At 35.7% G+C, this 12,270-nt stretch overlaps 1 protein-coding gene across 1 annotated transcript in view; it reads left to right on the top strand.

Moving 5' to 3' along the window:
* veph1 (ventricular zone expressed PH domain containing 1) overlaps positions 1-12,270 on the top strand; it is a 106,407-nt gene that overhangs the window by 74,524 nt on the left and 19,613 nt on the right. Inside the window, exons 10-11 of the mRNA XM_015378278.1 lie at positions 7,730-7,869; positions 9,191-9,325. Of these exons, the coding sequence (XP_015233764.1) occupies positions 7,730-7,869; positions 9,191-9,325 (275 nt within the window). The remainder of the gene's footprint in view (positions 1-7,729; positions 7,870-9,190; positions 9,326-12,270) is intronic.

Below are 12,270 nucleotides of genomic sequence, written 5' to 3'. Positions count from 1 at the left end.
GGATAGATAGATAGATAGATAGATAGATGGATAGATAGATAGATAGATAGATAGAGAGAGAGAGAGATAGATATATATAGATAATATTACAATAATCTCTTACATGTCACAAACACTAAAAAGAGTTAGCTTTCAGTTAGATTACACCTATTTATTCAGATTAACTCAAACTGGATTAAATTTATGCAAATTTATATATTTTGCAATTAAATATTAATCTGATAAACACAAAGCTTTATATTAATATATAATAGGATCATGTTTAACATAGCTTCCTATTCATTCTGACAGCAGCTGTCTGAACTGTGGTCTGATCCAAGATGGCCCTCTTGGCACATCGGCCAGCGTCCATTGAGACGTCTATGTATATAATGTCTATGTGTATAACAACCAACTGTCGCGTAACTTCCGTTGTAGTTTCATATTTCTGTTGTGGCTATTCTGTTCTGTTTTTTATATTGCCGTTGTAGCTTTTATATTTCTGTTGCAGCTTTTGTATTTGTGTTGCGGCTTTTGTAATTGTGTTGCAGCTTTTGTATTTACGTTGCGGCATTTGTATTTGTGTTGTGGCTTTTGTATTAGTGTTGACACTTCTGGGCCACCATACTAAAGCGACCCTAGCCAAGAGAAATAGATGGTACAAATGGAAAATGATCATTTTAGACATTTAAACCTAGGAATACTGTTTTCTAACCTTACCCTGCTTACACTTCCCAAAAACTTGTTTCCTGATCTGCCAATTGTTTAACTTGATGCATTGTTTTTATTAAAATTCTTTTAGGGCGTGATCACATTGCTGGTTTGGGCGATTGTTAAAATGGAGAACATTCACAGGTTCAGTTGACCCGGTTTGCTTTCACAAAGAGATATTTCTGAGCCAAGGATGAAGTTACAAGGCCTTGTTTTGCAGGTAGTGGTGCTCCAGTATTAGGTTGATGGAGGCAGAAAAAGCATGAAGAGGGAAGTATCAGAATCAATGGCAGATCATCCTTTTTTTTGTTGTATTTTTTTATTTTTTTTGCAAGCCTTGTTCACAACTAACACTTTCTACGACATTGTTGCACCAACCTACCATATCCTTGTTTCGTCATCATTTTGCAAAATTTTAAACATTTATAGTTCTTGTTGGTTGACTCAATCAACCAAGATATATTCATAGTTTGTTTTTCTTTCTCTTCTGTTTAAATGTGCTGCTCTTACATCACAGTCTCCATTCCTGCTTATGGTACAGTATGAACACTTCCAGAATATTAGCCCTACTTTAAACTAAGATAACTGCTAACAGCTGGTGTTACTCAATTTAGTTTAGTTTGTTTTTAGGTTTTAGAATAAAAAATTTCTTCTTTTATTTTCTGTCATATTTTATCTCCTTTATAATAAAATGTGACATTCAATACAGTCACTAAATTTGAAAAAAAAGCTAAGAAGTGTAAAGTTTGTTTTTTTTATTTCATATTATCTAGAATTAATTAGGTTAATTCTACTACTGTGGCAAATATAAAGATTTTACAGAACGGGGAGAGTGGAGAATTTATGTAACCAGCAGAATATAAATGAGATGACAGATGTGGTGACAGGCTGTGATTAATGGTGTGTTATGGATACACTTTCATTTTTCCTCTAGATCCTGGCCACTTTTTCTTAGTGCAGGGGCCAATATTGAGTGGAGTTGTTGCACTTTACACCCAAAAAATACAGAGATTTATTTCTCATGTGTTTAAACTTTGATGTTAAATATTACATGTCTGGATTAATGATTGAAATACTATCCAAGCATCATACGATTATAATAAGCTGTCCCTGCTTTTCCATTGCATTTCTCAAATATCTGTTGTATTTCTTAAACCTTCACATATCCTCTCTGTTGAGAAATTTCCATTGTGTATTGTGTCTTTACATCTGTTTTCATTTATGTGTATGACCATGGCAGGTAGAGATGAGGTTCATATGATGTTCATGTGGAACATCATATGAACCTTCATGCTCTACCTCCTGCAGTTTGGCCTTACCTAAAGCTCCTTTCTTTAGTATGTCTCACGTTCACTGTTTAATATACGACATTCATAGATTTTTGAAAGAACCCCATTGATTTGAAACATCTGCACATAAAAGCTAAGAGAAATCTAGGGTATAATTTATCTACAGGAGAAAAAAAGATACATCTATATAAAGTAGATATGCTAGATTCTGGTTTTAGGTTAAACTGCAGGCCCAAAACATATTATTTAAAAACCACACACGTTTTTTTGCCAAAGTGACATAAAAAGACTTTACAATAATCGGAAATGTCTTGCTTGGAAGCAATATTGCAATAAAGAAAGAATTGGCTGAACACAAGCTACCTCACTCCTGTACCAAGTTTTTGCCCTCATTTAAATAAAAGAAAAGTTAGCTCAATAATTTTTTTATTATTTTCCCTTTTTATTAGTCATGTTTTCAATTTTAGGTTTATTCAACTGCAAATAAAACAACAAACATACACTTACTTTTATTAGAGAACAGACTTGGAAGACCCCTTTTAAAGTTGGCAAAATAAAACAAAACTGTAAAATGTCCTTATTGCTGTAAAGACACAAAAGAATTAGGAAAATTTGATATAGTTTGCCATTTTTTTTCTAACCACGTTTATTTACAGATCCTTTTTATGCAGAAAATGGACTACACTGGTGAAAAAAATAAAGGGAACACTCAAATAACACAGCCTAGATCTGAATGAATGAGGTCTTGCATTGTCCTTGAGCCCAGGGCCAAACGCACCAACATATGGTCTCACGAGGGGCTGAGGAGCTCATTTCGGTACTTATTGGCAGTCATGCTACCTCTGACGAGGATATGGAGGGCTGTGCGGCCCTCCAAAAAAATGCCACCCAAAACTATTATGTTTCCGCTCAATATGTTGTATCCAGACTCTGTCACAACTGTCACATGGGCTCAGTCTGAAACTGCTTTCATCTATGAAGAGCACAGGTTGCCAGTGCTGAATTTGGAAATCCTGATGTTCTCTGACATATGCCAAGGATCCTGCATGATGTTGGGCTGTTAGCACAACCCCCATCTGTGGACGCTGAGCCCTCATACCATCCTCATGGAGCTGTTTGTGGAGAAAAAAGCACATTTGTGGCCTACTGGAGGTCATTTTGCAGGGCTCTGGCAATGCTCCTCTGGTTCCCCCTTGCACAAAGGCAGAGGTGGCGATTCTGCTGCTGGGTTGTTTCCCTCCCACGGCCTCCTTCAGGTCTTTTGGTGTACTGGCCTGTCTCCTGGAAGTGCCTACATGCTCTGCAAAGTTGGCTGACAGACACAGCAAACCTTTCCACAGCCTGCATTGCTGCACTACCTGAGACACTTGTGTGGGTTGTAGAGTCCCTCTCATGTTACCAAAAGTATGAAATCACCACCAACATTTAAAAGGGACCAATCAGTCAGAAAGTATGGTTACTGAGAAGTGGTCTCTGGTCCCCAGCTACAGAACCGCTCCTTTATGGCGTTTGTCTTGCTAATTCACAGTAATTTTCACGTTATCTATCCCATTTGCGCAACTGCATGTAAAAGTTATTGGTGATTGTAAGTTCATAAGTGAACAGTTTGATTTCACAGAAGTTTGATTCAATTTAAATTATATTATGCTGTTTAAGTGTTCCCTTTATTTCTTGAGCAGTGTAATTTGCTATTTTTATTAAAACATTGTTTTAATAGTGCATTGTAGAGAAAGTAAAAATTAAAGAAAAAACAGGTTTTGAAATTCAATCAAATAAAATAATTTAAGCCTTTTGGTCTAAAGTATTTAAAACACATTTGGACACAAGAGCTGTAGGCAAAGTGAATAAAGCACTGCAACTTTTAGAATTCATGGAACTGTTCTTTGGTGGTTAGCCTACTTTAATCAGTGTAATATCAGCATAGAGATGACAATCCCATTTCAATCAAGATCTGAAACTAGAAATTTATTAAAATAGAATCAAATATTTTAAAATGTGACATTTGTTTAACTTTAGCTATTCTATTCTAAGAAGAGAGTAAAGATAAACTATTGAACTTGTCTAAACTTTATGAAGGTCTATTGTTATTTTATTATTACTTGCCAACCCTTCTCATTAATATAACCCTTCAAACAGCACTTACCGGTAATTAATTATTATCTACTTGTCTTCCTCTATAATTATAAACATAAGGGAAACTGTTGGGTTCAATAGCCTACCCAGTGTACTTCTAAATCTTAAAGTGACTTATAAAGTGGACGTCATCTCCTTTAAACCACTGAGAAAGAACCCCCCACCCAGATTTTTAAAAACAGACCATATATTGTAAGCCGAGGACCCCCTCACAAAAAAACACCATAAACTTCTACATGCTCCAATGTAAACAATGTTATTAGATATAATAAATCTCTCTCAAGGTTGGATGGACCATTTAGGTGAAGGCTGTAAATAAAACTCATGGGCCTAATTAGAAACAGATAAATAAGAAACGTTTTAGACCTAAAGTGTGAAATTATGTCGTGTGTTCATTTGCATGCCTTTTAAAACTTCCGAACTGTTGTATATGAAACACTGTATCTGCTATGAGCTTTTAAAAGATAATCATTTTTATAACTACATAACTACTACTAGGTAGCTCCGATGCATCATTTTTGATTGAGTTAACTTTATTGCAATGATCATTGATGTTGTAAATTAAAGATAATATAGTATAAACATTTCATTTCAGTCTTGTATACTATAAACTGTAATTCCCCACCCTTTAATGTTGCTGTTATGAATGCTTTATTTACTGTTGCTTTAATAATGAAGTCAAACTCTACAGGTTCCCAGTAAATTATACCTTCATGCATGTGGTTTAAATCTTAGTTTATGGTTATTTCCAGCATTTATGGGTAAAACATCATTAAAAAGCGGTCGGTTTTCTAATGCTATACTTTTAAACAGCAAAGAAAAAAAAATCTAAGAAAAAATATGTTTTAACGAAATAGTCTTTGAGGGGCAAGATTTATATCCATACCTTAAAGGACATGGCCGTGTGCTTCCCAGATCCCCTGCTAAGGTGGAATGACTGATCGGGTTTCAGTTAGCCTTTATTGTAGCCAGTATGCATGATGATATCATTTTCAACAAGACCAAAGACAATCTGTCAGCAGATGCCCAATCAAACAGGGGTGATAACCAAAGCTTTAAATTTGGTGAATAAAATCAGATGAGCTGAGACACTTGGTGCTGATGTTAAAGTGAATGAGTACATGTAGAAAAACATCCACCAAGAAAGAAGTGATTGCCGTGAGCATTGCCCATGACACTAAGCTAAAACAGATGAAGGTAATGCATGCAAAGTATGAAAACACATGAATATATGGGAGCAGTTTAAAGGGAGCATGGAGACTCTTGAGCCAAAACTGCTCACAGAACAGAAATACAGAGTTCAAGAGGTTCACATGAACAAAGCAATGAAATGAGAAACGATTTTGCTTCCAAAAAATCTAAACCGTTTTCACATATTGTCACTCATCTTTCGGATATTTAGGGATCAGATATTCTGTTGTTATTCATGTCTGATTACCTCTGTTTATTTTAATTTTTCAAATTCATTTGATTCACTGATATTAAACTTCGGTTGTCATGTTTAAAATACGCAAGTTTGTCAACCTTCTTTTTACGGTAAGTAATTTTTGGTGGGGGGGTTTCCCCTCAGCCTTTCAAAGTATAATTTTTATGAAAAGTCACATGCAGATAAAGAGTCCCAAACCTCATGTGAAATCATTCAAACATTCATACTTTAAGGAACACCATGTGTTTGTCGTTCAGGTTTTTTGGATTTTTAAAAACACTAAATTTGAATTTGTAGACTATTTGGGAAAGCCCTGATGATACGACGAGTGTGATACAACAGAGTATTAGGACCAAGCTAGAGATTTTTTGTCGTAAAATTACGAGAATAAAGTCGTAACGAGAATAGTCATAAAATTAAGACAATAAAGTCGTAACATTACAAGAATAAATTCGTAAAACTACGAGATGAAAAATATTTTTGTTTCTTTAACCTCAAATGATTAATTACTGGAAGTTATTTTTTTTGTATCTCATTTTCAAAATTTTAACATTTTTAGATTTTAGTTACTCAGTATTATAATAGCCTTTCCCCGAATACCTCTTTGCTCTGACTTTAGTAATTTAATAGATGAATATTATTTCTTATACTTAAGTTAAAGTATAATGAATTGTACTAGTCTTACTTGAGAACACTTTTTTGTGTACTCTATCCGTCTCCTTTTTTTTTTTGTTTATTTTTTTAACCTTTATTTAACCAGGAAAAAATCCCATTGAGATTCAAGAGAGTTCTGGCTAAAAGGCAGCAAAGTTACACAATAAACAGAAATACATTCAATTAAATGACAGGTACATAAAAAAAGCATATCAACAGTAAAAGAATTACAGATAATTGAGGCTGCTTCAAATTCTTTCACCTTCAACTTAAAAGCATTTAAAGATAAAAACTCAATCAACTTCCAGTTTCTTCCACTCACAAGGAGCTGAGTAGCTAAAGGCTTTCTTCCCTAGTTCTGTGTGGGCAAAAAGAACAGTGAGCAACAGCTGATCGTTGGATCTCAGGGCATAAGAAGCCACACTTTTCTGTGAAAGTAAGATACAAATGTAAGAGGGCAGTAATCCAAGAAGGGCCCTGTAAATAAAAGTATACCAATGAGACTGCCTCCTCATAGTGAGGGAAGGCCATCCCACCTGAGAATACAGGTCACAGTGATGTGTCATGGCTCTACATGACACATTACTGTTAATGGTCTGTTAATTGGTTACATCTGTAAATATGTATATATAACAAACACTTTGAACACATTCTCTACTCTCCTAGCTGTGGATGCATTTGTAGTATCAAAGCTCTTCATAAAAAGTAACCCAGCACATCTCTCAGTGGTCACAACTAAAAGAAGACGTCAGACTGTTGGCTGACCTTTTTTCCGAGCTGCTGACCACAGTCTTATATCACATATTGAATGTAAACAAGGAAAGGGAGGAGACCTAGTACCTACAGCGAGCGCACGTGCTTTACAGTGATGTTACAGCTAAAGACTGCTTCATGTTGACCTGCTTGTTGGGTGGAACGCTGTTGTTTTATGTCCACCTCCGTTTTTTTCTCTGCAGTGGCTTTTCATAATTAGGTTACAATGGTGTAATGCTAGGATTTGTAGACAAACCACTCTAGAGCAGAGTGCTAGGGAGCAATTTTGTTGTCTTTGTGTTTTGGTTCAATGGATATTTGGTGAAAACGATTAGATAAAATTCACTGCAAGTGCTGACAGCCTGTTTTCTATGTCACCATAACAAGGTTAGCTTGACATCTTTCAATAGCATTAATAGAAGGAAATGAGATCAGCTGTTTACCTAAAATGAACTTTTAGAAGGTTTTTACTAACTGAGAATCCATTTATTTATTCTTTTGTTTTCTATGAGTACACATGATTTCACTGCAATGAAAAAATATTTCCTTTTTGCATGAATGTTTAAGGAAGCAATGGCTAAAAAAAATGCCTTTATGATGATTGAGTTGCAAAGTAGCTGTAGGGTATAATTTCCGTTTTAGCTTATGTTCAAAAGTCAAAGAGGTGAAAAAAGACAAAGGTGTTTAAATAAAAAGAGAATAAACATGTTTTAGGCCAAACTAGAGATAAATATGCTGTGTTTGTATTATGTTATTGTTGACAGTCTGTGTCTTTCTGTAACAGATTCAAAACGAGGTTGTGTGGCCAAACTGTCCTTCTCCTGCCCCCTGAAGGGCTATTACTGCCTGTATGCCAAATCCAGTTTCCACCTGACGAGCCAGCAGCCTCACCTTTGGATTCACATCATGCTGCTCCATCTACAGGTGCTCCAAAGACACAAACATACATTTATTCATTTCATTTTGTCCTTTATTAAAGCAGAAAATTTAACTTTTATGATAAAGATTAATTGAACCAGCATGACCTTTAAAAGACAGACTATGGAAATGTGTTGATGTAAAGTAAATGGGCTTCCACCACATACTTTAGAAACAACAAGCTCAAGGAGGATCAAACTGAATAATCATTAAAGTCACCACTAGAAGAGTCATTTAAATGAATATTCACTTTCAGCAACTTTAATGTCTGCACTCCTGATTAAAATATGAGTGCAAATTATAGAATATCTAATTCTAATTTGGTTAAATATCTATGTATTAAAGATATAGCGGATGATTTTTGTGAATTTTTGCAAAGACCTGCCCCCTCCACCTAAAAAAAATGCACATGCACAACCCTGTACCTGCTCCAGAGAGGGAAAGACTATTAGACTATTTGAGCAAACATTATTCACTCTTGAGGGGAAGAAAAGGGTAGTTTTTTTTTGTTTTGGTTTTTTTTAACAGACACTTTTGCCACAACTATTAGCATCCCTAACTCCCCCTTTAAAATAGAGGTAACTTAAAATAGAAATGTTGGAGATGTTATTTTGCCTAATTAATTCAGAAATCTTTATCTCTTGATGACTAAACTCATTTAATAAATATGTCGATTAAATTTCCATTCATTAATATGACCTATACTTTATATATGAAATCAATCATAAGAAAATTGCATTATAGAATAATACTGTGGATAAAAATGCTGCAACTCTCTGTTGGAGAAGTCTTCTCACCCTTTAAACTACATTTTAGAATCACACTTTGCTTCTTCAGATCAACTGCATTATGTATCATTCACGATGAATGTACAGATAGTTTTTATTAAATTAGAAAAAGTTTTTATATTTCAGCAACTATTAAACATTTATTTCAAAGTAGCACAACTGACCAATAAACATCTTACTGATAGAGAATTGTAGTATTAATTAAAAGGCTGTTTATTAAAAGCTTAAAGATTATTTTCAAAAGGTACTTTTAATTTGAAAGATGAGCCTCAACAGAAGTCATAATGCTTAGTTGAAGGTTCTTCAATAAAAGGGTGAGTTAAAGCATTTTCAGTCATGTGCAGCTGGGTTATTGCAACTTGTTTTATTTACTAGCTCTATGTTATACTTGATTCATGCAACATTAAAAGTGCGGAAATTATTCATTTTGGGCCCTTTTTTTCCATTCCAGAAACTTGTCATTATAACATGGAAGCGATTAATTTTATATCCACTGTAGGTTTTTCTTCATGTTTTTATTTTGTGTCCCATTTTACCAGAGTAAGTCCAGTGTCCCTCTGTCCACCAGAGACAAAAGTGTCCAAAGATTATCCTCTCTTTGGGAGAAGACGCAGCTTAAAGGATCCCACAGCTTTTCCATGGCAATGAGGCAGCAAACCACCCCCCAAAGAAAGGTAAAACTAAACAGTTGAATTGAGTTTAGAGTAGGTATGTATTGGTTAAATGATGGTTAGGCTAAGGTTCTGTTTGAAATGAATGGCTTAACGTTTGTGTGAGCTCTTTCCCCAGCAGTAACAATGAAGTCATCATCAGGTAGTGTCAGTGTCCACCGTGTTTAGATATGGACTCCACTAAATGGATATTTCTTTATACAAGTCCTCTCCTCACTCTGAGTCATCTTTGTCACATCTGTTTATGTTTGTGCAAGCTCAACGTTGAGCTGCAGAGAGAAAACGGTTATGTCAGTTTTAGCATGCCTTTATTATCTAGTTAAATTGGGTGGTATTTTTTCAGACTTTTTAATATTGCAACCTTGGAAATCATTAGAAACAGATTAGGCCCACCAAGAAACAGCAGCTAACCTTTGCCCCTCTGGCTATGGGTGACAGACGGGGCTTAAACGTACCCACACATGTGCAGAGCTTTCCCTAGTTCAAACATTATTGTTCAATAAGGCTAATCATTAGCATTGTCAATTTATTCCAAAAAAAGTTAAAAAACAATCCACTGGACTGTGTTTTCAAGTTTGAAGATATTTATTACGTGACACCATTGAACGCAACTCAGGCACGTCAACACACCGCGTCAGTCGCATCTGATCTAACAAGGAGAAACAACTCTGCTTACATTCGATAAACATGGCACAGCCTTGGTGAGAGAGATTGGGACAGATAAGTAATAAAAAATACTGACTACACCCTGGCTCTCGTCCATGTTGCTCTCCATTATTTACTTCCCTGATTACTGTCACAGTTTCAACATCTTTAACGCTTACCCAGCTTCATCAGATACACAGTGGTAGGGGAAAGTGGCCACAGAGCTTTCCAGCAGGGGGTCAAATGGGAAAAGAGCCAAAAGGCAATTGTTAGCGGTTCAACCCGGCTTTCAGTGGGAAAGCAGCTTTGATGGCCCACTTTTCATTCCTTTTTCTGTTCAAATTGTGTCCTTTTTTATATTAAAGCAAAAAATATATACAAAAAAAATGCACAAAAATGGTTAGATAAAGACTTTATTTCCGATACAAGCTTTGATGTGTGTGTCTAAGATCACTGGCCTTTTAGAACACCAAACTGTGGGACTTAAATCATCCACTGCACTGAAACGAGGATGTTTTAGAAAAAAAAATCAGTCTAAGCAATGACCACAGCTCAAATCAATCATAGACCTCTAATAATAGTGTTTTTATATGTCTTATTGTACTGCTGCCTCTTGGCCAGGTCTCCCTCGAAAAAGTGATTTTATCTCAAGGGACTTCCTGGTAAAATAAAGGTTAAATAAAATAAATAAAAAATAGGCCTCTGGAGCACCATTGACACAGTCTACATTGAATGACACTGAACTAATAGTGCCAAGCCAAGAACCTTCAGAACAAATGTTTTATTGTTCAAAGCAAATACTGAATTATCAGGTGCTTGAATGGTGTTCACAGTCTCTTTTGCTGCTTGTAGGCAAGGTAGAAACAATTGGGTGTTTTAAGAGGACGATGAACCCAAACATCAAAAATTGTTTAGAAATGATAGGATACCAGTTTTGCTGAAAATCATTAGCTGCAAAGTACAGAACGAATTTCCTGTTTTAATGCCTGTTTATGTCTTTAAATGGGGGTGTGTTGGCTTAGTGGTTAGAGCAGTGCGGTTATGTTCTGAGAGGGTTACAATTACCCGGTTCGATCCCCACAGCCTCCACTCTGGGTTCCTGAGCAAGACCCTTAACCCCACACAATGGCAGCCCACTGCTCCTGAAGGGGAAGGGTTAAATGCAGAGGGTGAATTTCCCCATTGTGTGACAATAAAGGGATTTAATTTTTTTTTTTTAACATAAAATCACTTTGATATAAATTTGTTTCTGGGAGCACAAAGTTAAAGGTCATGAATGAAGGACACATCATTTCTCTCAATCCATATGCACCACGTTTCCTCTTTTACTCATCTTTCTTCCCATCAGGCCTACGGTTTCTCCAGACCTGGGAGTAAATCAGAACCATATGTTGGACACATATAAGTCAGAAAAGGTTAGCAATTACATTTTTATCAGCAGAGAGATTTAAGTGGATGTTGCAAAGCTTTTAGGGCCTTCTGTGATTTAGGAGGAGACTTATGTTTGGCTTCTGACAACTGACTCTAAACAGTTTTATGGCCCAGAAAAAAACAAAAACCTGGTAGAAGAGAAAATGAGAAGGGTGGAGGGAGGTAAAGACAACATGAAAGAGAGTTAGTGATGGATTAGAGAAGACTGATCACACGAAAAGGAGGACATGATGGGGGAACAAACAGTGAGTTAAACTGCCGTAGATGTTTTTCTTCCATATCAACACAAAAAACGAAGGGACATTTGAAGGACAAGAATAAGTTAATAAGATTCTTACAAGTAGTAATATATAGAAATTCGAACCAGGAAAAGATAAAAAGAGACAGGGAAGGGAGAGTATCATGTCAACTTTCTTTCCTTGGTTTGTTTGTCTTTGGTGGAGAAGAGGGTGGGTGGAAAGTGGTTTACAAAGAGATAAAGACAGAGCTGAAGCTGATTAGATAAAAATGCCCCCACCCCCTCCATGCCCTTTGAAAAAACGTTTTAATATCCTGACTCCATGACTTGCATTTTTGAAATTTGAATATAAAAGAGTCAGGAATAAAGCCTGTTTCTAATTTCTGTTTTCTGCAGCAGTCTTAGATAAACTTATGCGATCTCGTAAACTGAGCTTGTTTCTTACCTAAATACTTCAAGATTTATACACCACCCAAACGTACCCAAAAAATAAACATAGGAATACTCTGCATACATGTTTCAATGTTTATTTTTGCTGAATCAGTGGCCATTTTTGAAATGTACTTACAGTATTTCATCTTCTTTTTAGATGAAATTGAAGCCTAAACACAAAAATAAAGAGAGGATGTAGAGA

This window comes from Cyprinodon variegatus, unplaced genomic scaffold, assembly GCF_000732505.1.
Source record: "Cyprinodon variegatus isolate N-32 unplaced genomic scaffold, C_variegatus-1.0 Scaffold168, whole genome shotgun sequence".
In the NCBI taxonomy this organism is placed as follows: domain Eukaryota; kingdom Metazoa; phylum Chordata; class Actinopteri; order Cyprinodontiformes; family Cyprinodontidae; genus Cyprinodon; species Cyprinodon variegatus.
The sequence above is the reverse complement of the archived record's forward strand: the minus strand, read 5'-3'. Positions and strand labels throughout refer to the sequence as shown.